We start from the raw sequence: 25,965 nt of genomic DNA, 5'->3' as shown, positions 1-25,965 counted from the left end.
TTGGATAGCTGCTGCTGCACCCTCACAATTTAAAAAAATCTTTAAAATTGTCAGTTGTTTTTTTTTATAACAGGAAATGACTCATAAGTCCAGAACACTTCTTGGTGTTGTGAGTTTTATTTGATTTGATTTGGGTTTTTTTTTTGTTTTGTTAAAAAAAAAAGGTGTCTCCTGGGCCTAAGATAACCTCAAGGGGACAGGAGACATGGTGAAATTGCCCCCACATCCACTAGAGGTCATTTGGGAACATTTGTGTGTGTGTGTGTGTGTGTGTGTGTATCTGACAAAAAGTTTAAAACCTGAAAAACACAAATACACTCTTGGGGGACTTTGTGTGGCCCACAGGCTGCATTTCGCCATACCTTCCAACATTACACAGATGAAAACTGGAACCATGTGGCCAAGCAACACCACAGAAGATTATCGCACTGGGGTTAAAACGTTCCCCAGTGCGTTCTAACGGGGGCGAGGACAGAGTGTGACGGGAACCCAATGGGGCCCAGAACGCCAATGTACTGCATGGCAGAACGCTGCTGCTGCTGCCGTTGAGCATTCCCATCGGGTTCCCATTGGATTCCAGGGGACGCCATTTCTGGGGACGGTTTCAAAGCATGCCCAGAAATGGCATCCCCTGGAACCCGATGGGAACCCGATGGGGATGCTTGGCGGTGGCGTTCTGCCGTGCAGTAAACTAGCGTTCTGGGCCCCATCAGGTTCCCGTCACACTCTGTGCTCGCCCCCGTTAGAATGCACTGGGGAACGTTTTAACCCCAGTGCGATAATCTTCACAGTGTGGTCAAGAGGGCAAATGGTATTAATAAGGAAGAACACCAAAGTGAAAAATTGGCTTTATCAAATAGCTTTTGCCTGAGTTTACTGGGAAGGGGAAGATTCCATCCTTTCCTTTCTTCCCACTGAGTTTAACTGAGTGCAAATTAGTCTTGCAAAAACTGAATTAGGCTGAAGACAAAGGGAGGGAAATGGGAGGAGGAGGAAGAAACTTGGACATTTTAAAAGCAGATGAAAAAGTGGGACAACATAGATGTTTATCACACTATACTCTTATAGTGCTACTATTCCACTTTGACTGCTCTAGCTGCCTCCTGTTGCATTCTGGGATTTGCAGTTTTAAGGAGGGGTATTTAGAATTCTCAGGCAGAGAAGTGTGATAAACATCATAGTATTAATTGAGACTATCCTTGCCAAATAGAAATAGTTGGAGGGTAAGCTTTGCCTATGGCCTAAATACCCTAAAGGTTTTGCCCTTCGGTCTGATCTTGGAAGTTACATAAGATCAGTTCTGGTTAGTACATGGATGGAAGACTGCCAATGAATACAAGACGCTGTGGACTATATTTCAGAGGAAGAAATTAGCAAACCACCTCTGAGAATTCCTGGTCTAAGAAAACCTTATGACATTTGTAATTATATTTGTGAATGCACATGTGTGTGCGCACACACACACTTTGCCTACCCTCCAGTCTTCTTTGACTGGAGCGTTTCAAGTCTTTTCTTATTTCCCAAAAGGCATGTGCAGGAAACCCCCCCCCCCCCCCCCAAATCTGGTACTTTCCTCTGAGGAAAACAGAAACTGAAAATTTAAGTATCCCACAGTATCTGCATCCTGGACATCTCCCATTTGCAGAACATTCAATTCCTTTATCATCTCATCAGCATAGTCAAAGTAGATCTGGCTTTCTAATTATATGTGTAACATATTTTAGCACTGATATAAGGATTCTTGTACATTGACAGGAATCTGCTGGCTTTATCAAGGCACAGAGTGAGATGGTCTCCCTTGGGTATCAGACTTTGAGTGTCACAAAAGGGCTGCAAGATACTGGGCATGGAGAGTGGCAGCAAGATGTCAGAAAGTCCAGATCTGGGTGACACACAGTCAGCTCTGTTGCCCTTAAGCTACCAGGCTGCCTTCAGCTGAAGGGAGCACAGTCAACAGGGGCCTTTGGACACAAGACAAATGGGTCCTAGAATTCAAAGATAGCCATGTTGATCTGGAAAATCAGCAAGTTTCAAAGGTGTCCAAAGACCCATTTGCATGCAGTTGGGTTCTCTTAGGCTTCCGGGCTTGGGTGCCATTGTTTACCCTGCCTCAGACAATAAAATGTTTGGGGTTGGTCCAGCTTCCAATGCCTTACGCTTTAGAACTATTACTAATGGATTGGATGTGTAGGGATTTGATTCTGTGATGTAGAGATTAATTGCAGTATTGCTATAAGCTATATGTGACATTGTGTAAAGCCCAAAGCAGTTACTTATATTCCGGTTCTAGACTGGGATGAGTGACTGTGGAAGAAGGCTAAGTGGCGAAATTAGTCCCCCAAGAAATCTTGGAGAGCTGTATCCCCTCCAACGCATCTTCTCCTAAAGTTTTTTTTAACCCCCAAATGCTCTCTGGGGGGAATGAGGGCATTTTCTTCATATTTTGGGGCTTTCCAAGGACATTTTAGGATCAGTAGAGGAATTTTAAAAATAATAGGAAGTGGGAAAAAGTCTCTTCATATTCATTTCATGTTTCAAAAGAGAATTTTCCCTAGACCCTAAATCCCCCCCCCCAATAACCCATTGTGGATAGAGGGCATCTGGGGCCAAAAAGTTTTGCAAAATGTTTTTGACCACAGGGTTGGGACAGGGAGCCTCTAAACACGATGGAAATGCACTCCATTTGGAAGGCTTTTTACAATCGCTGGGGCCACAAAAACAGCCTTGGGGCCACAGGCTATACTTTGCTCACTCCTGTTCTAAATTATTGTGTAATATACAGAGCTATTTTTCGGCCTCTCTCTGAAATTATCCACACTGACATGTCCAGGATCTGGCTAAAGCTGTGTTGGCAGATTTTGAAAAAAATAACAACACTATAGCAGTTTCAAAATGTGTGTGTGTGTGCGCGCGCGCATTTCTAAAATTGCCTAGAAAGCCCAGAATTGTCACATCTATTTTTAGAACAGGGAAATTTTGTACAGTGAGGGGATTTCTTAAAAAGAAGTTGGAGAAAATTGGTGTGGTAGTGCCCAATACTTTCAGGAAGCTTAAAAGTTCTGTTAAACCATTTTCATAGAGGGTCACATAAAACATTTACAACAAATTAGACAATGTCAAAAAGGATATAGTTTGATAACAATATCAAAGAAAGGAAGAAGGAAAGGGTAGGTAAAGAAAAAAAAGAAATGTGGCAGCATCTTCAAGACTAACAGGTTTTGATTTTTGCATGATTTTTTATGGATATAAACTACTTCTTCGGATGCAGTAATGAGTGATTGTAAGGGCTCAGGTATAAAATATATTTAGACAGTTGTGGGAGTGGGATGGAATGTAATAGGATGCAAAGATCCAAATCATGTCCCTTGCCCTAAATTTTCAAAGGGCCGAGTGAGTTGAAACAGGTTTTTCAGATTTTAACAGTGGTCAGTGTTGATGTGTGAAAGCAACAAATCTGTCTACCAAAGGTCAGAACTGGGTTTAGAACTGTCTCTGAGAATATTCCTTCTGTTACATATGCTGAAGGAGGACTCATTTCATATGCAGGAGGAAGGACTAATGCATATATATGTAGTAATATAGATATCTATAATACTACATATATGTGCATTAGTCCTTCCTGCATTATTACATTTATATGCATTATATATAGTGTGTGTGTGTCAAAGAAGACCAAAAACTTTCTTGTGACAATTGGACAATTGAATCATTGCCCTGAAGGAGAAACAAACAGAAGCCATGAACAAAGCTATCATCATCTATTAATTTATTTTTCACCTCTTCCCCAAAACTAGGATTGGAGACAAATTACAGAAACTGAAACATGTAGAGATAAAAGCACATGAAAAGATATAATAAGCATAGGAAGACCCCACTTTTTGACATCTTGATTTTTGATTTTTTGCTCTTTCAAAGCTTGCAAATTGTGGTGAAGTTATTATTATTATTATTAACCTTTATTTATGAAGCGCTGTAAATTTACACAGCGCTGTACATGCAATCTTTTTAGTTAGACGGTTCCCTGCCCTCAGGCTTACAATCTAAAAAGACATGACACAGAAGGAGAAGGGAGTGGTGGAGGGAAGGGGTAAGAGGTCCAGCAGTTCCTCTCAACCTCCGAGGCCTGGACCAAGGCAGATGGACTGAAGGGAGGGCTTGGCTTCAAAATGGAAGGTTAATCATTATCCAGGGAAAATACATACTCACAAGTAGGATAATACATATACAGTACATAGCAATACAGGAAATGGATTGATAAACAGTCAACAATAGAACATCAGATAGTAAGCGACAATTATGTGATGCCTGGGAAGGCTTCTCGGAACAGGATGGTTTTCAACTCCGTTTTGAAGCTGGTTAAAGAAGTGATGGCTCTTGCTTGTGGAGGAAGAAGGTTCCAGGAGTGAGGGGCAGCAAGTGAAAAGGGGCGAATCCGGGATGAGCAGAGGAAATCCTGGGCTGGGACAGGAACCCTTGACTACCAGAACGGAGGGCCCTGGTGGGAAGGTGAGGAGAAAGAAGGTCTGATAAGTAAGGAAGGGCCAGTCCATGGAGGGCTTTGAATGTCGACAGCAGGAGCTTATACTGAATGCGGAAAGGGAGAGGGAGCCAGTGAAGGGATGCCAACACAGGAGAGATGTGGGTAGAGCGGTGGGTGGAAGTGATAATGCGTGCAGCTGAATGCTGGACAGAGATTCATTAATTTGAGAAGGGGTCCATTTTTACATCAGATCTTCTTGTTTCTGAGGCTTACTCAGGACCACTCACACACATGTGCATGGTTTTAAGGAAAATGGAAAGAGCAGACCCCCTCCTTGAATTAATGGAACTTGTCTGTGTAATTTGCAAGTGTAGAAACAACAACCTTGCTTGCAAAGTGCGTACTGCTTGCAAAGTGAGCTGGGGATGGGGAGAAGGTGCCAAGCTGACTTTAGCACTTTCTCTCTGTGTGTTCACTTTACAAGCAGCATATGCATATATCAGCAGTGGCATCATTGAAGAGGTGCAGGGTGTATGGACTGCTCCAGGAGACACCCAGAGGTGGGGTGACACCTGGTTGAGCCCTCCTTCCCCTTCAGTGCAGGAGGGGCACGCATGCGCCTTTGTCGGCTGCTCTGTTCTCAGACTTTTTCTACAGGGAAAAAGCCCAGGACCAAAGGAACAGGAGGGGTGCATGCATGCCCTTGTCACACCAGGTAACATCATAATTAATGACACCACTGCATGCAAATAGTCCAAAGTGATCCTCTGGAGCAGGCTACTTGGCACCTTTCCCCATCTCTCTCTGCCTTCAATCCATGGTGCTTCCGAGATTATGGGCAGTGCATCTCTTACAGTATTTACTGTATCATGCTTATAATACAGTGTATGTGTGTATGTTTGTACAGTCTGTTATTAAGCTTTTGCACACTTTCAAGTGCAATATATAGTGTGTTATTTATGCTTTTTGGTTGGCAAAATGCATTTACAAGCTAAAAACACACACACCTGGGTTCCACTTTTCAACCAATTCCATTTTCTAACAATGCTTCAGTCCCTAATCTGTCAGATAAGCAGGGGATTCTTGCAATAGTACAATGGGCCCTTGATATCAATGAGGTATGGTTCCAGGAGTCCCTATGGATACAAAAATCAATGAATGCTCAAGTCCCATTAAATACAATGGTGTAGTAAAATGGTGTCCCTTATGTATATAAAATGGCAAAATCAAGGTTTGCTTTTTGGAATTTATATTTCTTTTGGGAATAGTTTTTAGCCATGGATAATTGAATCTGTGGATAAGGAGTCCGTGGATACAGAGGGCTGACTGTATGCAAACAATGCAGTAAAACTATATGTAGAATTAAACCTTCTTAAAGTACATTAATTGAAAATACATATGTCAGTGAAATAGAACACCATTAAAAGCCTTTACAGTCCCTTTCTAAATGATTGTTAGAGTAGAGAAGTTTTCACTTGCCAATGAAAGGAGGACAAAGCAGGAACCTTCCTATGCCTTACCTTTATAGTAGGGAAAACAAATAAATAACAGATAAAACAATTTTTTTAAAAGGGAACATAAAAATTAAATTTAAAATAAAACAAAAACCAAAACACATTTAATTGAATGAAAACAGTAATTGCAGGGTGACTCTGAGAAACAAATTGCTGAAAAATTAGAAACAACAACATATATTTATTGAAATATATTTAGAGCAGGAATCAAGTCAGGGAGGTGGCATGAATTCAGTAATACAAATGAATGAAATAAATACCAGTGGTGGATAGGGAGGTAGTGGAGAAATTGAATAATATTTTCCGTTCCTCATAACCCAATGACTGTATTTGAAGAAAGAAGTTTCTCAAACAGGGACAGAAACGGCTGAAGATTTAGAACTAATTAACACAAATATACATATTCAGAACTAACAAGCAAATAGGGAATTCACCCAACAATTCTTAAAGGACATAGGTGTGAAGCTGCTGTTAACAAAAAAATGCAGTTTATCATTAAAACCTACCTTGTTAACAAAGGAATACCTTTTTTTTTTTTTTTTAATGTGTCTTGGCTGGAGGATTGGGGAAATTATGGCCCTATATAACAAATGAAAAAGCCTATCTGCCATGGTTAATTGATCTGAATTAGCTGTGACTAAAAAGATTTTGGGCTTGTATTTCACACCTCACTGAAAATACTTGTAATAAATCATACATTGCAATGAGAAAGGAAGGCCAGTGTGTGGAGGAAAAAAATGAAAATGAAAGATTAGCTCTTTTAGAATGCATTTATTAAAAAAATCTATGGTGCAGTTACAATGGGAATATTATGAACAGTTATGGTTGCCCTATGCCTGTCTATCCAAAGTGTGAGGATTCATTTTATTGACTGTGCTGACAAAACCCAGGCATAGCTATGCTTTCCATTTTAATCCAAGGAAGCTGCTACAAATTAGTGTCTGATGTTGTTAAAGCTGGTAAACTGAATTCTCCTCCATCCTGACTTGCTTCAAGGATTTTTGGAAGCCAAACCTGGAAACAAGTGGCTGGTTAAGATAGTCATGCTACTGGGCTTTCCCCATAGCTTGGAATTTTTATTTTTAGATGTTAATTCCCAAGATCTACCGGTTTGCATGTCCACTAGTAACTAGATTATGGAAACCCTAGTCCAAAGGTAACTTTATCAAGTTCTGCCAAAGTAGTTATTTAAGCCTATTCTCCCAATATCAAGGCCAGTAACAGCTAGTGCTGTTAACTCTGATAGTGTTCTCCACACATTAGGAGGCAGACAGGATTCAGTGAGGTATGCTGCTATCAATTATAATGTTGATCAGAATGATTTGGATTTCACCTGCTCCTCCCCTCCCCCTCTTCTTCCTCCTCTTCTTAATGAGATTTAACCATTACAGAACAAAGGAAGATCATAAAATGCCAATATCCCATTTATTATACATTTATTGCACCAGTCAAAAGGTACAGAATACATGACAATAGATTTCAAAGCTTTGCAGGCTTCTGCATCAGGCAAAGATGATAAAATAGCATATAGAGGAATGAAAGGGACAGTGTTGTGGTCACAGTGTCAACATTTTGGATGTTACAGGAAGTATATATAGATGAAAAGTGAATCCCCTTCACCTCAGCCATAAGCTGGGAGGGAACCAAGGCCACAAACCAAGGCAATAAACTTTTGCTTCTCCATTTGAAATTACAAAGCAGCTCCTGCCAGAGAACTGGATTGGCAAATATCCAGTCTGAAGCCACAGGCCCCTCTGATGGAATAATGCATACTGTCTCTTGGGAAAGTCTCTGTGTTCTCAGGTATAAGGTTAACTTGAGATGAGGAGTGCTTTCAACTAAGGAGTGCTTTCTAGCTTCAAATGGGGAATCCAAACTCCCTCTGTTCCCACCCCCTCAACATTTTTATTAAGAATTTTTAAAGTACATTAGAAATTACAGAAATTAAAAGAAGAAAAATACAAGAAAAAATGAAAAAGAAGGGTGGCTGTATATGCATATAGTTATTCATACCTCACAATCTATAAAATACAACTATTATCTTCTTTCAATAACTGATTCTCTCTAATCGTCAAAACAATTAATAATTCCTTTTCTTTCTCTGTTTCACAAAAAGTCCATAAGAGGGTTCAGCTGAGTCACAAACAACCATTCTCTAATCCGATCAAACCATCTGTCAATTTCTACTAATTTTGTTAGCTTCCATAGTCATTCCTCCACAGTGAGTAGTGTTGAATTCTTCCATTTTTTCACATATAACAACTTTGCTGTTGTATAGTATACTTCCATGGCTCTTTTCCAACTGTAAATCCATCATCCCAAAAGGGAAAAGTTCCAATTTTAATTATTAATTTTTGAAACCCTCTATATCAATATGTGTACAGTGTGCCCTTTCCTTATGTAGGGGATCTGTTCCGGACTACCCCCACCCCTACATAAGAGAAATACCGGTGCAGCACATGCGCCACAGGCATGCACACCATTGCCTCTTCTGGCAAGCAGCTTTCAGTGTATGAAATTATATATGTCTGTTATCCCAAGAACTCCTTGCTGCTCAACTTTTTTCAAACTGTTATAAATTCCTCAGTCTCCTTGTGAGAAGTAGCATTTTGGAACATGCGTGGGTAATCTCATGTTCACTCTTTGCCTGGAGAAAGATTAGCTTGCCTCCTAGCTGACTTATTTTGCCACCCAAGATATCCCTGTCATAGAGCTTGAGAAGGTATGTCAGCCCACCATTAGTCCCCATTTGGAAGTCTAGAACTGCCTCTGTTTTATTGCCGTTGTTGTCACTCATCTTATGACAGGGGAGGGGGTAGCTTGTCATTTACATGTGCTTCCTTGTAACATCTGAAATGTAGACATGTGACCACAACATTGTCACTTTCTTTTCCCTATGTACTACTTTACCATATTGCCTGATGAAGTACAGTATATGTGGGCTTCACTTACACAGCTTACAGCAGGGGTAGGCAACCTGCGGCCCACGGGCCGGATGCGGCCCGGCGAGGCCTTGGGACCGGCCCCAGCCCGGTCCTGCCGCCAATTGCCGCCGGGGCCTTTGGGGGGCAATTGTCTATAGAAGCCTCAGAAACATGCATTTATATTAACATTTTTTTTAAAATCAGCAATTTTTTTCGCGTATCCTCCATTTTTTTTAAAAAAAAGTGTCTTCCATTTGAAAATGTTGTCCTACATTTGTCCTGGTTTATTTATATATTTAATTTTTTTAAATTTTTTTAAATTATTTATTTTTTGGCTTCAGCCCACCAGTTGTCTGAGGGACAGCAACCCCGCCCCCCGGCTCAAAAAGATTGCCTACCCTTGGCTTACAGCATATGCTGAAGCCACAGGAGAATTTTATCAATGGCGAGTGTGCCCACACCCCCTTATTTTCAATGAGGCACAAGCATACATGATTTCCCCCTTACACGGGGGGTGGGAATGGTTGTCCGGAATGTTTCCCCCGCATAAGGGAAGGGAGGACTGTATTCTGTGAAGCTTTGAAAACTAGAGTGATGTAGTTTGCATATTTAGGATGGCTCAATAAAGGTATCACCACTGGATGGGTAAGGAGGTTGTTTTATCTTATAGCCAACATAGCTAACCTTGAACATAAAGTCAGAGACACAAATGGAAATACTAGAACAAAAGCAATCATTCTTTAAAGTTATTTTTAATTTGTTATGATGAGCGTGATCTTGTAGATAAAATGTTCTTTGAAACTAAAGAGCTCCAGGTAGATTGGACGAACCCCTGATTGTCTTGTGGATTTTTAAAAAATCACCCAGCCTGTGTTATTGGTAAGTTGGGTCCCTTGATGAAAGAAGAGAAGGGCTCCCTCTCAACACCAGAGGAAGGCAATAGCAATCTTCCTCTGAACAAATCTTGCCAAGAAAACCTTGTGATATGGTCATCATAAGTTGAAAATGACTTTACATCAACAACTAGATAAAATGCCAAACAGCAAATAGTGCAAAATAGTACTGTAATAGCCAAAATGATTGTGTTATTGCTTCTGACACAGGACCATAAACATAATCATTAATGATTATGTAAAAGAGGAAATTTCACCAGGTTTTGCTGCTCACACAAGTCAAACATTCTGAAATTCCTTCTTTGATGCAACCATTAAAGGGACAAGAGCCCTGTCTCTCATTTTACCTGGCAACCCTATTGACAAAGTTAATAAAAACTTACACTTTGTCAGATGGATTTAGTGGCAGGCACTGTATATTCTTTGTGTGCTCAAAGCAGCATAAAATAGCCACAGATTTCTTTTTTCTTTTTTATGACACAATAGAAAAGAAAAACACAACAAAGGTAAAATAGCAATCTGTGGCTTAAAGCTAACTTGTAGTCCCACGTAGTTAACCTCAGAACCAATGGCATTTACCCAAGTGTTAAATTACCATTCAGTAACTGAGTCAATAGATCTACTCTAATTGGGACTGGCAATTGGATATAGGTCTATATATGAAATGAGAGCCAATGTGTGACACTGGCAAGACACTCTCTCTCAGCCTCAGAGGAAAGCACTGCCAATCCTCCTCTGAACAAATCTTGCCAAGAAAGCCTTGGGATAGGATCATAAGTTGAAAATGACTTTACAACAATAGTAATAGCCAAGACAATTGTGTTGCTGTTTCTGACTTAGCACCATAAAATAATGACAGAACCTTGGTTTTAAAATTAGTGTCATTTCATTTTTGTTCAAACATATACACACATATTATATAATCAATCACAGGCATAACACAATTTATGTTATGCTTCTTCTCTGTTTATTCTTTAGACACAAGTGCCTTCTGGAGCCCATGCAAAAGCACTTAAAGCATATTTGGCACAAAGGAGATGAATTAATGTAAGTACAAATGTTGCACTATTGATTCTTATACTAAATGCACATTTATTCAGGGGATGATGTACTTTAGGCCAGATAGCTAATGCAGATTCTGGACTTGATTTGAATCACAGGCAGGGTACAGCCAAAGCTAGACTTTGAAGGCTACATCCAGATGTCCTCAGTTTAGATGCCTACTGTTATTGTTTCAGCACGAGTTCTTGTTGTTGAATTTCTAGTCCCCACACCACACAGTGGGCATGTGAAATCAGAACACAGTAACATAGGAAGCTGCCTTATACTGAGACAGACCTCTGGCTCATCTAGCACACTGACTGGCAACATGTCTCCAAGGTTTTAGACAGGATTCTTTCCAAGCGTTAGCTGGAAATGCCAGAAATCAAATCTGGTTCCTTCTGCTTGCAATTATGAGGTCTTGTCACCAAACTATAGGGTGTTCAAGGAGAACAGAAGTTTTCCAGAATACCTTCTGCTTCTTGCATGAGCATTGTCAACTAACTTTTCCTTGGAGGCCAGCTAGTGCAAAGTTTACAGGTTTGACCAATATGTCACTATATTGGCTGGTTGGCAGAAGGTTGGAAACACCATACAAAGAGTAAAATCTGAAGAAGAGAGGAGCTGTATTTGTTAGGGGTAAGACTTAAGCCTTTGTCGCTTTGATTTGGGCTTTGAGGTTGGTTACAGTAACTGCTGATCAGCATGATTTCTTCAAGAAAATTGTTCATTGGTGCTTTGTGGGGTGCATAGAACTTTGGAAACTGTATAAGTACCCTTTGTAATTGTGTTTGCAATATTCCTTTATAGGTGGCCCCATAGAACCCAAGGAAGCAGTACACATGCACTGCTAATACACTGCATGTAGCGGCTATATTTTCAACCTTCTGAGCACCTAGACACTGAGATTGTGCATGTGCATGCCTTCACATGGAGATTTGCCCATTGATAAGAGAGGAGTAGCCAATATGCATCAAGCCATTTTGTGAGGCTGCTGAAATGTGTTTGGTCACTCAGCTGCCACCAAAGAAGCCTTCAGAGCACAGCTTTAGCACCTCCCTTTTACTTGAATAAACTGTCCACTTCTTTGTTCTGGCAACTGGGACCATTCTCTGCACCTCATTCTCTGCATCTCAGCCACTATTTGATTCATAGGGAGAGGTGGGAAATACAAATTATTATTATTACAGTCGACCCTCGCCTTACGCGAGGGATCCATTCCAGATCCCACCGTGTAAGGCGAATTCCGCCTATGCTCAAGCCCCATTGGAAACAATGGGGCTCGTGCATGGCGGTGCAGCAGCATGCGGGGCACCATGGGTGTGCGCCCCCATTCAATTGAATGGGACACGCCACCCCTTCCGCCCCGCGCGCTCCCCGCGGCTTGAGCGCGTACGCTCAAGACCGTGTATGGCGCACCTGTGTATGGCGCGGGCGCACTGTATTATTATTATTATTATTATTATTATTATTATTATTATTATTATTATTAAAAGCCATTCCAATCAGCATCAACAGGCAAAACTGTAAGCAGATTCCACTAAAAGCTGCTTGAGTTAGGAGGGAGACTTCTAAAACAAGGGTCCTGGAGGCAGCTTGCAAAATGAGTTTTTGGATTACAAAATTCATAACCATTGACCATAGGGAGACTGATAGGAATTGTATACCAAAACATCTGGTTCCCGTATCCTTGCTTTAAGACATGGCAAGCAGAGAGAAGAGGGCTTTAAACATTGTTCATGTTTATTTGAAGGAAGAGAGTCGATGCAAGGGGAAGTAGATGCAATGAAGAAAGAAGACACTCATGGTAATATGGACGACATACAGAACTTTTCTTTCTCCCATTGCTTGGACCCTCTGGTGAAGTCAGATGTCGCATCACCTGTCAATGAAGAATTCAGAACTCAACGTACCCAGTGTGGATACAGTCCTCCCCCCTTAGAGCTACAGAATTTCCAGGGGACTTTAGAAGGGGGGTCGCGTAAACGTAAGAGCATGCCCACAAAAATGCCTTCTGCCATCTCTCCAGGAGATCCCACATCCCCATTGCTGAGATCTGAACACAATACAGCCAGAGGTTCTCCTGGCCTCCCTTTAATGTTCCAGCAACACCACCCACAGCCAAAATACAATGCCCACATGATTGACCTGTGCAACATTGGCTTTCAGTACTACAGAACTTTGGAACATTTTGGGGCCCAGCCTATAAAGGAAGAAGTGATTAAACCCAGTGTCCTATGGCCTGGACCACCCACATTTCTGCATACTCCCTATCCATACTATCCCAATGTTCACCCAGCCCTAATGTTTCCTTTTATTATGCCCCCCAATTTTCATTTTAGAAGCCCCATCCCACCCAAAAGGCCTCCAGAGCCACTCTTCCAGAGGGCTGACCTAGGAGAACATGTGGAAAATAAGCAGAAGGTAGAAAGGGTGGACGTGAACATCCAGATTGATGACAGCTATTATGTTGATGTAGGAGGGGAACAAAAACGCTGGCAGTGTCCAATGTGTGACAAGTCTTACACATCCAAGTACAACTTGGTGACTCACATTTTGGGCCACAGTGGCATCAAGCCACACGCTTGCTCCCGGTGTGGCAAGCTTTTCAAGCAGTTGAGCCACTTGCATACCCATATGTTGACTCACCAGGGCACCAGGCCCCACAAGTGCCAAGTGTGTTACAAGGCATTTACCCAAACAAGCCACCTGAAACGACACATGATGCAGCACAGTGATGTCAAGCCTTACAGCTGTAGGATCTGCGGGAGAGGGTTTGCCTATCCCAGTGAATTGAAAGCCCACGAGTCCAAGCATGAGAATGGTCGGGAGAATATTTGCATTGAGTGTGGCCTTGACTTTCCAACCCTGGCTCAGCTCAAAAGACACCTGACCAGTCACCGAGGGCCCATACAGTACAACTGCACAGAGTGTGATAAAGCATTCCAGTACCCAAGCCAGCTGCAGAATCACATGATGAAGCACAAGGACATCCGCCCGTACATCTGTTCTGAATGTGGCATGGAGTTTGTACAACCCCATCACCTCAAGCAGCACTCTTTGACTCATAAGGTAGGTCAGTACTGTGGATTACCAAATTGCAGAGTACAGAAACCATTTGGGGTCAAATGCAACAAAATCCACAATCCATTAAAAAAAAACAACAATACCTTAATTAGCCAACCAAAATAGAGAAAATACATCACACAAGCTTTTGAAGCTTCACTGGCTTTGTCAGATGAAAAAGCCAGTAAAGCTATGAAAGCTTGCATGATGTATTGTCTGCATTTTGGTTGACCAATAAAGATACCACTGTTGTGTATTTTGTATTTTGTTCTATTTTACTGCATGGCAAACATGGCTACCCCTGTATATTTTATTTGGGTGAGGCACTTGTAAATTAAGTCCAACAGGCACTGAAACTGCAGTCGTTTTCCCATAGATGGGAAATGTGTGGTCCTCCAAGTGTTGTGGAACTGTGGCTCCAAGCATTTCTTAACATTGGTTTTGGTGCTAGGGCTGCTAGAAGTTGCAGTACCATCTCACTGGGAGAGGATATATGATTCCTAACTTTGTTTTACTTGTGTACCCTGAACTTGATGGGACTTAACTTCCGAACAGGCATGCAGAGGATTGTACTGTAGGGCTGCCATCCTAACCACTCTTACTAAGCAGTATGCTTAGTTGGATACAATGGGGCTTACAGTGGGATCTTTCCACATTTGTTGGGGTAAGGGGTACAGGATACCCATGAAATTGAAAAAAAACCCCACAAGTATACCTTTCTAGGAATCTCTACCTCCTCCAGCACATCTGTGGCCAACATCTGCCAGAGCTTGACCATAGAATTGTGTTGGAGGATCTACAGAAGACTTGAGTAGTGCTCTCTCTAGGAAGCTCTAGGTCCTCCAGCACAACTTCTGATGGACATTGACCATAGAGTCACACTGGGGGACCCAGAGATTCCTAGAGAAAATATATTAATCAAATCCGCAAAACTCAAAGCTGCAAACATGGAAAGATGACTTTATTTCAGAATAAACCTGTATAGGATTTTAGAGACTTGTCTTGCCTTTATTGTAGCACCTTTTCAGACCTATCAACCCCTTTATCAGGAAGTTATAAACCCAGTTAAGCAAAAATATTCCTTTCATGCACTGAAACTCTGGGTTTTAATGTGAGTTACACTAGATGCTGAAAACTATCTCCAAGGTAGGGTTAGCACCTTTGAAAGTCCCTTCAAAATCTGAACTGAAAGTATGATCCCTTTCACACCACACAATTATAGCACAATGAGTCAACTTTAACAGCCATGGTTACATCTTAAGGATTCTAAACAGCCCTCCCTAAACTGCAATTCCCAGGATTCCCTAGGATGTTGTGGCAGTTAAAGTGGAATCATAGCACTATAATTTTGAAGTGTTGAAAGGGTCCTTGGAGAAGATTCAGTGCCCCATTGACATGAAAACCACCAGGTCCTATTGCTTTTCAGTTTGTATGAGATGAATAAGATAGTAATTTCCACTAGAGTGAGGAAGTAGAAATTTACTATTTCTGTTGAAAAGAAACTATTGTGATAGCTGTACTAATTACCTTTCTATTATGTTTTCTAAGGGTGTGAAAGAGCACAAGTGTGGCATCTGTGGTCGGGAGTTCACACTACTTGCCAATATGAAAAGACATGTTTTAATTCACACAAATATCAGAGCCTACCAGTGCCATCTGTGCTTCAAGAGCTTTGTCCAAAAACAGACTCTGAAAGCCCATATGATTGTGCACTCAGATGTCAAGCCCTTCAAATGTAAGGTGAGTAATTCTCAATGTTCCAGTCAAGTGAAACAAAATTGCACTTGTGTAATTGACATGTAAAAATGTGGGAGAGGGAGGGAGGAGAATGCAGTTACAAAGCCCTATGGAGTGTGATCTTGGAAGCTAAGCAAGGTCAGTCCTGGTTTGTACTTGGATGGAAGCCACCAATGTATATCAGGTGGTGTAGGCATATTTCAGAGGAAGGGACTAGCAAAACCACTTCTGACTCGTATTTCTTGTCTAAGCAAACTCTATGAAATTCATGGGGTGACCATATGTCAACAGGTGTCAGGAAGGCATGCACACAAACACACACACTGAGTGTGAAAGTCTAAAATCATGCCATGCACACACAGCAACATGGACTTAATGTGTGTATATCCCTATTCCCAGGGAATATGAGAAAGGGCCTGTGGTAGCCTTCTATGCCTCCATGGAATGTGGCAGTCTGAAGAATAAGAGCCCCCATTACATTTGAGTGCTCTCTGCACATTGAGAAGGCTCTTTCTTCTTTAGACTGAGAAGAAATCTAGTAGCACCTTTGAGGCTATTTGAAAGAAAGAAATTAGTATCATTGGAAGCAGGCTCAAGTCTACAAAAGCTCATGCTACCAGCTTCTTACTTTTTCTTAGTTACGAGTTTATCACACGGGAGGCTATGTGCCCAAATCCTGTGCAGAAACAGGATTTAAATCCCAGAAAAATCCTGCGGGATTGTTTCCAGACAATCTTGAAACTAAAAAGTGGCTGATTTTGTCATATTTCTGTGCGGCTTAATGTCGGATTAATGCTCAGTGCCCCCGACTTCATCTGAAAACAATCCCAATTTGAATCCCGTTTCTGCGAGGGATAAACTCCATGTGATAAACTCCTCCTTAGTCTCAAAGGTGCTGCTAGATCCTTTGAATACTGAATTTCCAGACTAACATAACCATGTATTTGAATTCCTCTTTAGAATATCACTGTCTGCATGAGGGGTGCAACAACAGAGCAGGACAGGATATGTGCATTCCCTCTACTAATACATTCAGTTTATTGCTATTGTGTTTAGCTGAATAGTGTTGAACACCCATAAAAAAAATATACAGTGGTGCCTCGGGTTACGAAATTAATTCGTTCCGTGGCACCGTTCGTAACCCGAAAAGCCTTCGTAAGCCGAATTGCCATAGGCGCTAATGGGGAAAAGCCGCGATTCCGTGCGAAAAAGCCGAAAAAAGCACCAAAAGTTTTTTCGTAACCCGAAAAAACATTCGTAACCCGAAACAATAATTCCCTATGGGATTTTTTCGTATCCCGAAAATTTCGTAACCTGGGTATTTCGTATCCCGAGGTACCACTGTAATGTTAATTTGGAAAACATCCTAATACTCCATCTCTTGAACCTACAGGAAAACTAAGATACACTTATTATTATTATTATTATTATTATTATTATTATTATTATTATATAGCGGTGTAGATTTACAAAGCGCTGTACATACAAACAATAAAATAGATAAAGTAAACTGGCCCATGGCGTACAATCTAAGAAATAATAGCATAATACATATAAATAATACATAACAATACAGGAAAGGGTTCAATAAAATAAATCAGGCAACAAATTAAAAACATCAAATAGCAAATAATAGTTATGCAATGCCTGGGAACGCTTCTCTGAACAGGATGGTGTTTTCAGCTCAGTTTTGAAACTGGTTAAAGAAGTGATGAACCTTGTTCTTGGGGGAAGGAGGTTCCAAGAGTGAGGAACAGCAAGTGAAAAGGGACGAATCCGGGACAGAGCAATGAAAATCCTAGGCTGAGACAACAGACCTTGACTACCATAATGGAGGGCCCGAGAGGGAAGGTGAGGAGGAAGAAGGTTTGATAAATAAGGAGGGGCCGGCCCATGCAGGGCTTTAAAAGTCAAAAACAGAATTATGTTGCTCATGCAGGTATTGTAAACAGAAATGCTTAGAATACCCGCACAGTAATAACAGTAATATACTTTTTCAACATTTTGACTACTTCTTGAGATAGGATATTGCACCAACACAGAGAAGCTGTGCAGTGAAATTATGGGATAAATGTGGATGATCACAACTTTATTAAACAGTATATTATTCATAAACCAAAATACTTCTCAACCAGAGGAAGAAAAAGGGAGAATATGATGTTCTAAGTTACATAGAGCAATGTCTGTCTAAGCAATGCAGGAAGCTATTAGGATGCCTGGTAAATGGCAGCTAATGCTTGCTGAGATTTGCATAACTGAGGAGCAGTCAGAACAGTCCAATAGAGGTGTGCCAAACTGCAGGTGCCCCAACTCAAAGATGCGCCCTTTGTCTCATGTTGTTAGTATTTTGTGCCAAGTAATCAGTTGACTCAAGCCCACATGGCTTCCCCTTTCCAAATATGTATAGCATTTGGCACAATCTAGCAGAGTGTTCTCTCCCTTTCTCTCCGTACCTGACGGTTGTTACAAAGCAACCCCCAACAGCTTTATAGTAAACCAGAGAAACAAGTAAAAATAAGGTTGTCCAATGTAGATAGAATTCATGATGCTGCAATGAAGTGGATGAAAAGGCAAAACCAACCAACCAAAACAAACAAACAAAAAACACCCAACTCATGATACAATAACACAGAAAATTTCTCCCCACCCAACAAGCATGAGGAATTCCAAGGGACCACTGGAAAAACATAGGGAGAGTGGCTGGGTCATGAGGAAGGTTCACTGAAAATGGCTGTCCAGGAAGCCAGCAGAGCTATATACAATCCCTCAGAGATCCTGGGCAAATCTTGTGAGACTTGCAATGTTGTGAGACTTGGCATGAGATCTTAGATGGGGACATGCACTCAAGTCTTCAATGGCCAGGAAGCCTTCCTCCCAGGCAGGCCACTTACCCAGTCCTGAAAGAAGTGTTACTGGCCTCCTCTTCTGTAGAATGTACCCCCTCCATGATGAAATTGCGAGTGAAATTTGGGGCTAATGAAATATTGGCATGGCCATGTTATCCCCTCCTTTGATACTCACCTCCTTATCCTAAATCTTTGAAACTAGAATCCAAGATTTTATCTTTCTGTTTCCTTTCACTTTGATTCCTCATCTTGAAACTGCACTTTCACAGCACTTAGTATAATTGCACGTCTGCTGATGATAAATACATCTGACATTTGCATAGCACAGTTCATCCCAAAGGGAGGTCAAGGATGTTTAACAATCTGATATACTGGCTAAACACTTGAGTCAATCCATGCATGCTGCACTTTTGATTGGTACGAAATACTAATGATGTCTATACCTTTGGGCAAGTATATTAGCAAAATTAGTTTAGGTATCATGATATTTCAGACAGAATCAAAATAAATGAATTACACTCCAGCTTAACTTGCACATAAACTACCCTCCGTCTTTTAAATGTCTATCTCTACTTTTTAATGTAATTAGCCAAAACCTTGTAGTAAACTAAAGGATAATAATATACACTGGGAATTCAACTCTTTGTCCACATCTATATCCCAGCCTCTCATCCATTCTCTTAGTTGGCATTTACATCTAAATATGTTTCTAACCTCCAGCTCTCTAACACTTTGAACCTGCTTATTAAATAAGAAAAGAAACAACTTAGCTAAAGTGTGAAATACAAGTTAAGATTAGTTTACAGTTTAGGCTTCTGTATTACAAGGATAACATGGCATGCATATTCAGTGTTGCATCATGCAGTATTTAAGTTTTGCAGTTTCCATAGTGAATATGGCCATATAAAAAGAGGTGTGGTTTGCACTTAGGCAATGGTAAATCCTAAACCATCGAAGAGGCTTATTGCATAAGTTATTAAATTGATTTACCTCTATCCGGTTTAAAGCTGAATTTGGGTGGCATCCTGATCTTATCAGACATTTTTTGCCACTGAATCTGCCACCCGAATACAGTCCGGGTCCATCCCTGCTTCCAGAGTTGCTAAATAGGCCATTTTCTTAAGTCGGAAAACATCCATATCCGAAAAGAGCCGGGAGGAAGTGGAGATGGACCCAGGCTGTATTCAGGCAGCAGATTCAGTGACACTCTTTATTGTTTCTTGTAGAGCTCAATAGCAATAGCTATCTTAACTCAAATTTCTTAGTGCATTATTATTTCGTACACTTCTGATTGAAGTGACTGACAATGGCTGAGGAGGCTGAACTACACGGGAGTCTTTGTGGTCCAGTTTTTCTAGGTCATTCTGATAGCCCATCTATATTTATGATTATGATTATTATTTCATTTCTATTCATTTCTTGAATGTTTCCATTCATTTCTGTTACAGAGGTCAGAATCCTCTGTCTGCTCACACAATGATAAAACCTTAATATAAACACCTAACATGGCCAAACCCAACATGGCTGCTGACCCTCCCTGATACAGCCATATAATTATTGGTGGAGAATGGAGGATGCCTGGGAATGATGATGACATCATCCTCTTGGACCTTCAGAGGACCCCTGGGAGATCTTCCTAGATGATACCTTCACCATCATGCTTCTGGCTATAAGGACATATAGTATGGTTTCCTAGATGTCTCCTGCTCTCCATCAACAGCTACATGGCCATGCTAAAGGGTGGGGAGATAAAAGATGTGGTTTTACAGAGGAGACAGGAGTCATGAAACAATTCCAGGTGCAGAATATTTATGCCGTATGTCTGTTATACAGAATCTCAGCCGCTAATGGGTCACTAATTTGGCTGAAATGTACTTGGTCATACAGAGACAATTTTATTCCTTGCACTGCATTTACTTACATTACATCCTGAGAGTCCTGTTAACCAAAGAACAGGTTCTAAGCTGACAAAACAACCAACCAAATGAAAACATAAATCAGAATAAAACCAGAGGTGTTGGTTCCTGCATCTCAGAAAACAGAGAATCTTGACTGACCAACTTTTATAGCCCCTCTTTGCCCTGAGAAGCCCCCTGAGGAAGTTGGGCTCAGTTAAAGACTCTTTGGCTGGCATTCAGCAAGTTAGGGCAATGACCAGATAGCCCCTTTTTGGCACCATGCTCCTCCTCAACAGAAGGAAGGATATAGCTGTACGAACTGCTTGCTTAACAATGGCTTGCAACGTCCCCCGGGAATGGCCTGCAAATAGATTTCATCTTGCTTTCTCTTGTACTTTTCAGAGCTTCCTGTTTTCTCACGGCCCTTTTGGACAGTTTACAGTCTTTCTCCCTCTCCCTCCCTCTCTCTTACTTTCAGGAAAGGAACACCCTTCTTATTAAACCTTCTCTAGTGTGTTTTTTTTCTTAAAGAAGAATACAAGGGAAGGACAGCACAGCAGTGGCCTTTCTACCTCACGGCAGGCTGCAGCTTTCTTCACCTTGTTTCTCAGAGCAAAAGAAAACACCAGCTTTCCTACAGAGCTAATCACAGCCACGCAGAGACCAACCATATGTGGCTTGACTCAAAAGCAGAAGAAAACCTTTGGCACTCACATTTCCTCACCCATTTGGCCTTTCCTCTCTAAAGACAGTGCTACCTGTTGCCTTTCATGTTAGTCCATCCAGATGGTTTGTATTGTTATTTCTTTTTTTTTTTTTTAAATGCAATAGATTTTTGCTTCTAAGCACAATCTTTGTGCCAATGCAGAAATCTCACTGGAAAAGCCATTGTCCATGTTGTTCACTTAAAAAAAAATCCCTTTGTCATTGATTTAGTCCAGTGTAGTCAACAGTATGCAGACCCTTGCTTAAATGTGAGGAAAGAAGCTTTACACCCAGCCCATGTCTCTTGATGGAGTGAGGTCTTCTTTTACAAAGGACTGTCCTTGTTTGATTTTTTTCTCTCAACATGAACTCCAGACTAGTTCAGCTGAAGTCCCACCAAAATCCACTGAGTTGCAGAAACATGTTATTGGTTTTAGACATGGGTCACTAACTTGGCTGAAATGTACTTCGTCATACAAAGACAAAATTTGCACATTATATTTGACTTTTTTAAAAAAAAGTCTTCAAAATTCTATTAGATGCTGCTAGACCTGTATTCCATGAATTTGTCTAATAACCTTTCAAAGTTGTCTAAGTGATGGCAGATACCATACAGGCTTTTTGTAATGATTTAATGGAATTCTTGAAATGACACTGGACTTTATCACACATGAGGAATTTATCTTAATTTTGAATGAAAAGAAAGTGGGGCCAGAACACATTCATGTGAATTTGCTAGTTTAGCAAATTTACGTGAATGCGAATTGCATTCGAACTTGCTTCCTATTGCCCGAAAATAGTATGCCGTTGCCTGAATTTGCATGTGGTAATCTATCACACAATAACGTGAAACAACATGATTGTGCTCAGACTGACTTCCCATTGCCCGAATTTGCATGTAGTGGGTTATCACGCAATAATGTTAAATCCCATGATTGCATTCAGATTGCCATTGGATTATACTTCCAATTTCCTTGTTTGATAAACTCCACTGTCTTAATCTCACCATCATGTACCACTGAGTATAATCTAGTTTAGAGTTCCATACTGTAGAAATCTAACTAGATCTGACTTTAGTCTCAAATAGAATAGTGGTGCCTAGCAATCCCCATTGGATGGTGCCTAAATCCCATATAAATTTCATTTCAGTGGGTCTACTCTAGGGACATAACATGGGACATATTATGGGACAACATGACTCATTGGAAAAGATGACAAAGCTTGGTAAAGTGAAAGGTAGTAGGGACTCTGAGTTTGCAAGACCTGAGCAAAGTTGTTGATGACCAGGGCTCATGGAGGTCTCATATAAATAGTCTCCATCAATTGACTGGACAGCAAATAAAATCAATAACAAGCTCTAGTGTCTGTCACTAAGAAAGTGGTATTCTGCTGCACAATTACAGCAATTGGATTGAACTGCATTATACAAGTTTAATTGAAATGTCTGTTTCCTGTGAAATATTGGGACTTACGGTGTGGGGATGTACTTCTCTTCTAGAGAGCTCTAGTTCACTCTTCTGCACCACAACAGCTCAGCGGCAGAGAACACTCAGCATCTCACCAAACTATAAAACCCAAGATTCCATGGGATGGGGTCATGGCAATGGAAGTGGTGTCAAACTGCTATAATTATGTAGTGTGGATATACTCATAAGAAAGCTTACTATGATTTGTTGGATGGAAGCACAACCATCAGATTTAAGAAACTTTCCCAAGTGTCTTGGGCATTATATCTGCCAACAGTAGAGAGAACCTTCTCAGCTGTGGCCTTCCCACATTCCTATAGACGTATGACTGGTGCCAGCACTGCAACTGCTTTGGGCAGCTCAGAACATTTTAATTTTCCCAAGCATTTTACTGGTCTGGTTTTCTTTGGTTTATTGTATTGGCTGTCTTCTTTGTTCTGATATTTGGATGCTTTTCTGTGTTTTTATTTTTATTTTGTTTTACAGTTAACTTTTAAGGTCTTGAGAATAGTGGCAATAGGATAACTGTGAAAACATGTAATAAAGTCAGTAATAGAGCCCAGAAGAGATCTGAGAGGTCTTTCACACTGCACAATTATGGCACTATGTTACCACTTTGACTGCCATGGTTATGTCCTATGGAAGCCTGGGGTTTGTAGTTTGGTGTAGTTTGAAGGAGCCCTGGTGGCGCAGTGGTTAAATGCCTGTACTGCAGCCACTCACTCACAAACCACAAGGTTGTGAGTTCAATACCAGCAAAAGGGCTCAAGCTTTACTCAGGTTTGCATCCTTCCGAGGAGGTTGCTAAAATGAGTACCCAGATTGTTGGGGACAATTAGCTTAACTTTGTAAACCACTTGGGGAGTGCTTAAGTGCACTGATAAGCTGTATAGAAATGTACTTGCTATTGCTGTTGCTATTGAAGCACCAGTTAACTCTCTGGCTCAGTACTCTAGATATCTCTCCCTAAATGTCAACTCCCAGAATTCCATAGGAAGTTGCCATGGCAGTTAAAGTGGAATCATAGCACTATTACTGTGTAGTGTGAAAGGGTCCTCTCCCTACCTTGCATCCCTCATGAATGTGAGACCTCTAGGTCTGGGAGAGGGTGGAAAATGATAGGATTGGGGGTATGGCATGGTTGGAATAAGGGAAGTTCTGTATCCTTGCAGCAGACTAGGTTGGAAATATAGATCAGTGCTGGAAGTGATCTGACTTCCTTACTTCCTTTTGCAAACAGTGTGTGTGGGGGAGAATTGATTTTTAAAAATAGGAGGGGGAGCAAGGAATTCTACTTCTCCCTTGTTTCCATCCTGCTGACAGGACAATTGGACCTTGGAGTGCTTTGATGCTGTAGCAGGAACCCCATTCCAGCATTACCTTGCCCATCATATTTGCACCCTCTTGGTATCTGAATGGAGGAGCAGTTTAAAGGTGTTTTAAGAACTCAGTAAACCCATGAGCCAGAGTACTGAATGGGCAATATCGATTTCAGTCTCTAGGACCAAAAAGCCACTTGAGCTTGGAAATATAGTAATGGGTTATAAGTAAGAGCTGCATGTAAGTTGATGGGGTGGGTGGGGGGTGAAATAAGGATGAGTTTTAAACTATAAAATTTCAGAAGAAGCATAATAAATAAATAAAACATATTTAATTGGTTTAATGTGTAACAATTTCTGGTTACTTTCCAATGCCACTTTTAAAAGGCATTTTGTGATTAATTTTTCAAGTTTTATGCCCTTCTCACATCAATCTTGTGGGCTTTGTTCCTCAAAAAAGTAAAGGCAAGAAGAAGTGTGATGAGTAAAATACTGAATTATTTGCTTTCATTATCGAAACAAGTAAGAGCAGTGGGCTACTTTTGACAGATCATAATTAATAGCAGAGAAAACTGTTTTTGAAGATTAACCTTCCAAGCTCCTCAACACAGGACCTTCTGCCGTAAGTGATAGTAGTGTACCAGATAAAACCCATCTTTCTTTTTCCCCATAACATCCTAAATATGTTTTCCCCACCTTTTTTTCCACAAGAAAGGCATCCAGGAGAGCAAGGGCACTTTTAAGGATTCCAAGGGAGGAAATGTTTGAGAGGTTGTGAAGGAATGGCTTTGGGTGGGGCTGCTTTGGGCTACAGAATGCAGAAGCAGTGACCAAATCAAAAAGTACTGAAGAAAAGGAGACATCAAGATGCCCAGAGAGGAAGTTCCTTTCATCTGTTTTATTTTCCTTCAGCATTCCAGGCATTCCAAAGACCACATGCTTAGGATGTGAGGATCCATCTTTTAGAATGAGGTAGTGCTGCACTTCCTATTAAAGCCCTTTTGAGTTTCTAAAACTCCAAAGCACCTCATATTTCTAGCATCACACTGCAGCAAATCTAGATTTGCCAAACTCTGGTGAAAACATTTGGTTGTTATACAGTATTCACATATTTTATTTCTAGGAATACACTAAAAATATTGCATCTAGATTTCCAGATCCAACAGTATCATGAGTAACTGTCAACCTACTAATACCTACCTACTTATTTAAAGAGAACCAGAAACAAGGAAGGACAAATTCATCAAAGTTAGAAAAGAGAACTGGGCAGTAAAAAAAGTTTATTGTAGAATACATGTGTCTGGGGCAAAGCTTTTTGTATTGCAACTTCCAGAATCCCCCAGCCAAGACTGCCTGAGTTGAAGTACAAAAAGTAGTTTTCCCAACTTATTCCAGCTTAGTAATTCTGATTAGCTGAGAAAAACCAGGACAATTTTATTTCTTATTTATTTTCTGGCATGCTGTAGCTAATACAAGAAGCATAACCTTACCATTTTTGTACCTCTCTGTGGTTTGTATGTCTTGATCTTGCAAAACCTTCTGCTCTGTTTGTACTGTTTTTTGTTTTTTGTTTTTATATATGGTAGTACCTATGTGGGACAGCTCCATGAACATACTGGCCATTTGGCTTCATCACATTAAAACCAGTTAATCCACAAAAGCCTTCTTATCACAGTTCCTTATGCAGCACTTAGAATAAGTGTGGTTCTGTAGTTAGAATGCTAGACTGGTGTTTAGGAAATCCAGATTCTGGTCCCCACTGAGTTGTAAAAACCACTGGATGACCTTGGGCCAGTCACTGTATCGTAGCCCAAGCTATCTCACAGGAAAAAGTGGGGAGGAGGAAAACCTGAAAAAGGTGGGTTAAAACTATAATTAATCAAGAAATAAAAGTACTTTATTAGGGCCTGTTACAGACTGCCAAAATAAAGCTGCTTCGGGTCTCTTTGGAGGTATGCTATTTAAATGATGCATGCATCCTAAGAATCTGGAAGCTGCACCAAAAGCTGCACTCCAGTGCTTAGGAATGGAGTGTGGCTTTGGCGCGACCTCCGGACTCTTAGGACCCATGCATCA

General features: G+C 40.8%; 1 protein-coding gene across 1 annotated transcript in view; it reads left to right on the top strand.

The window, feature by feature from the left end:
- ZNF366 (zinc finger protein 366) overlaps positions 1-25,965 on the top strand; it is a 42,642-nt gene that overhangs the window by 11,998 nt on the left and 4,679 nt on the right. The window contains exons 2-4 of the mRNA XM_042452497.1: positions 10,790-10,858; positions 12,606-13,924; positions 15,467-15,658. Of these exons, the coding sequence (XP_042308431.1) occupies positions 12,617-13,924; positions 15,467-15,658 (1,500 nt within the window). The 5' untranslated portion in view covers positions 10,790-10,858; positions 12,606-12,616. The remainder of the gene's footprint in view (positions 1-10,789; positions 10,859-12,605; positions 13,925-15,466; positions 15,659-25,965) is intronic.

The sequence above is a fragment of the Sceloporus undulatus genome, chromosome 2, assembly GCF_019175285.1.
Source record: "Sceloporus undulatus isolate JIND9_A2432 ecotype Alabama chromosome 2, SceUnd_v1.1, whole genome shotgun sequence".
Lineage (NCBI taxonomy): Eukaryota > Metazoa > Chordata > Lepidosauria > Squamata > Phrynosomatidae > Sceloporus > Sceloporus undulatus.
Note: the sequence above shows the minus strand (reverse complement) of the source record. Positions and strands in the feature narration are given on the sequence as shown.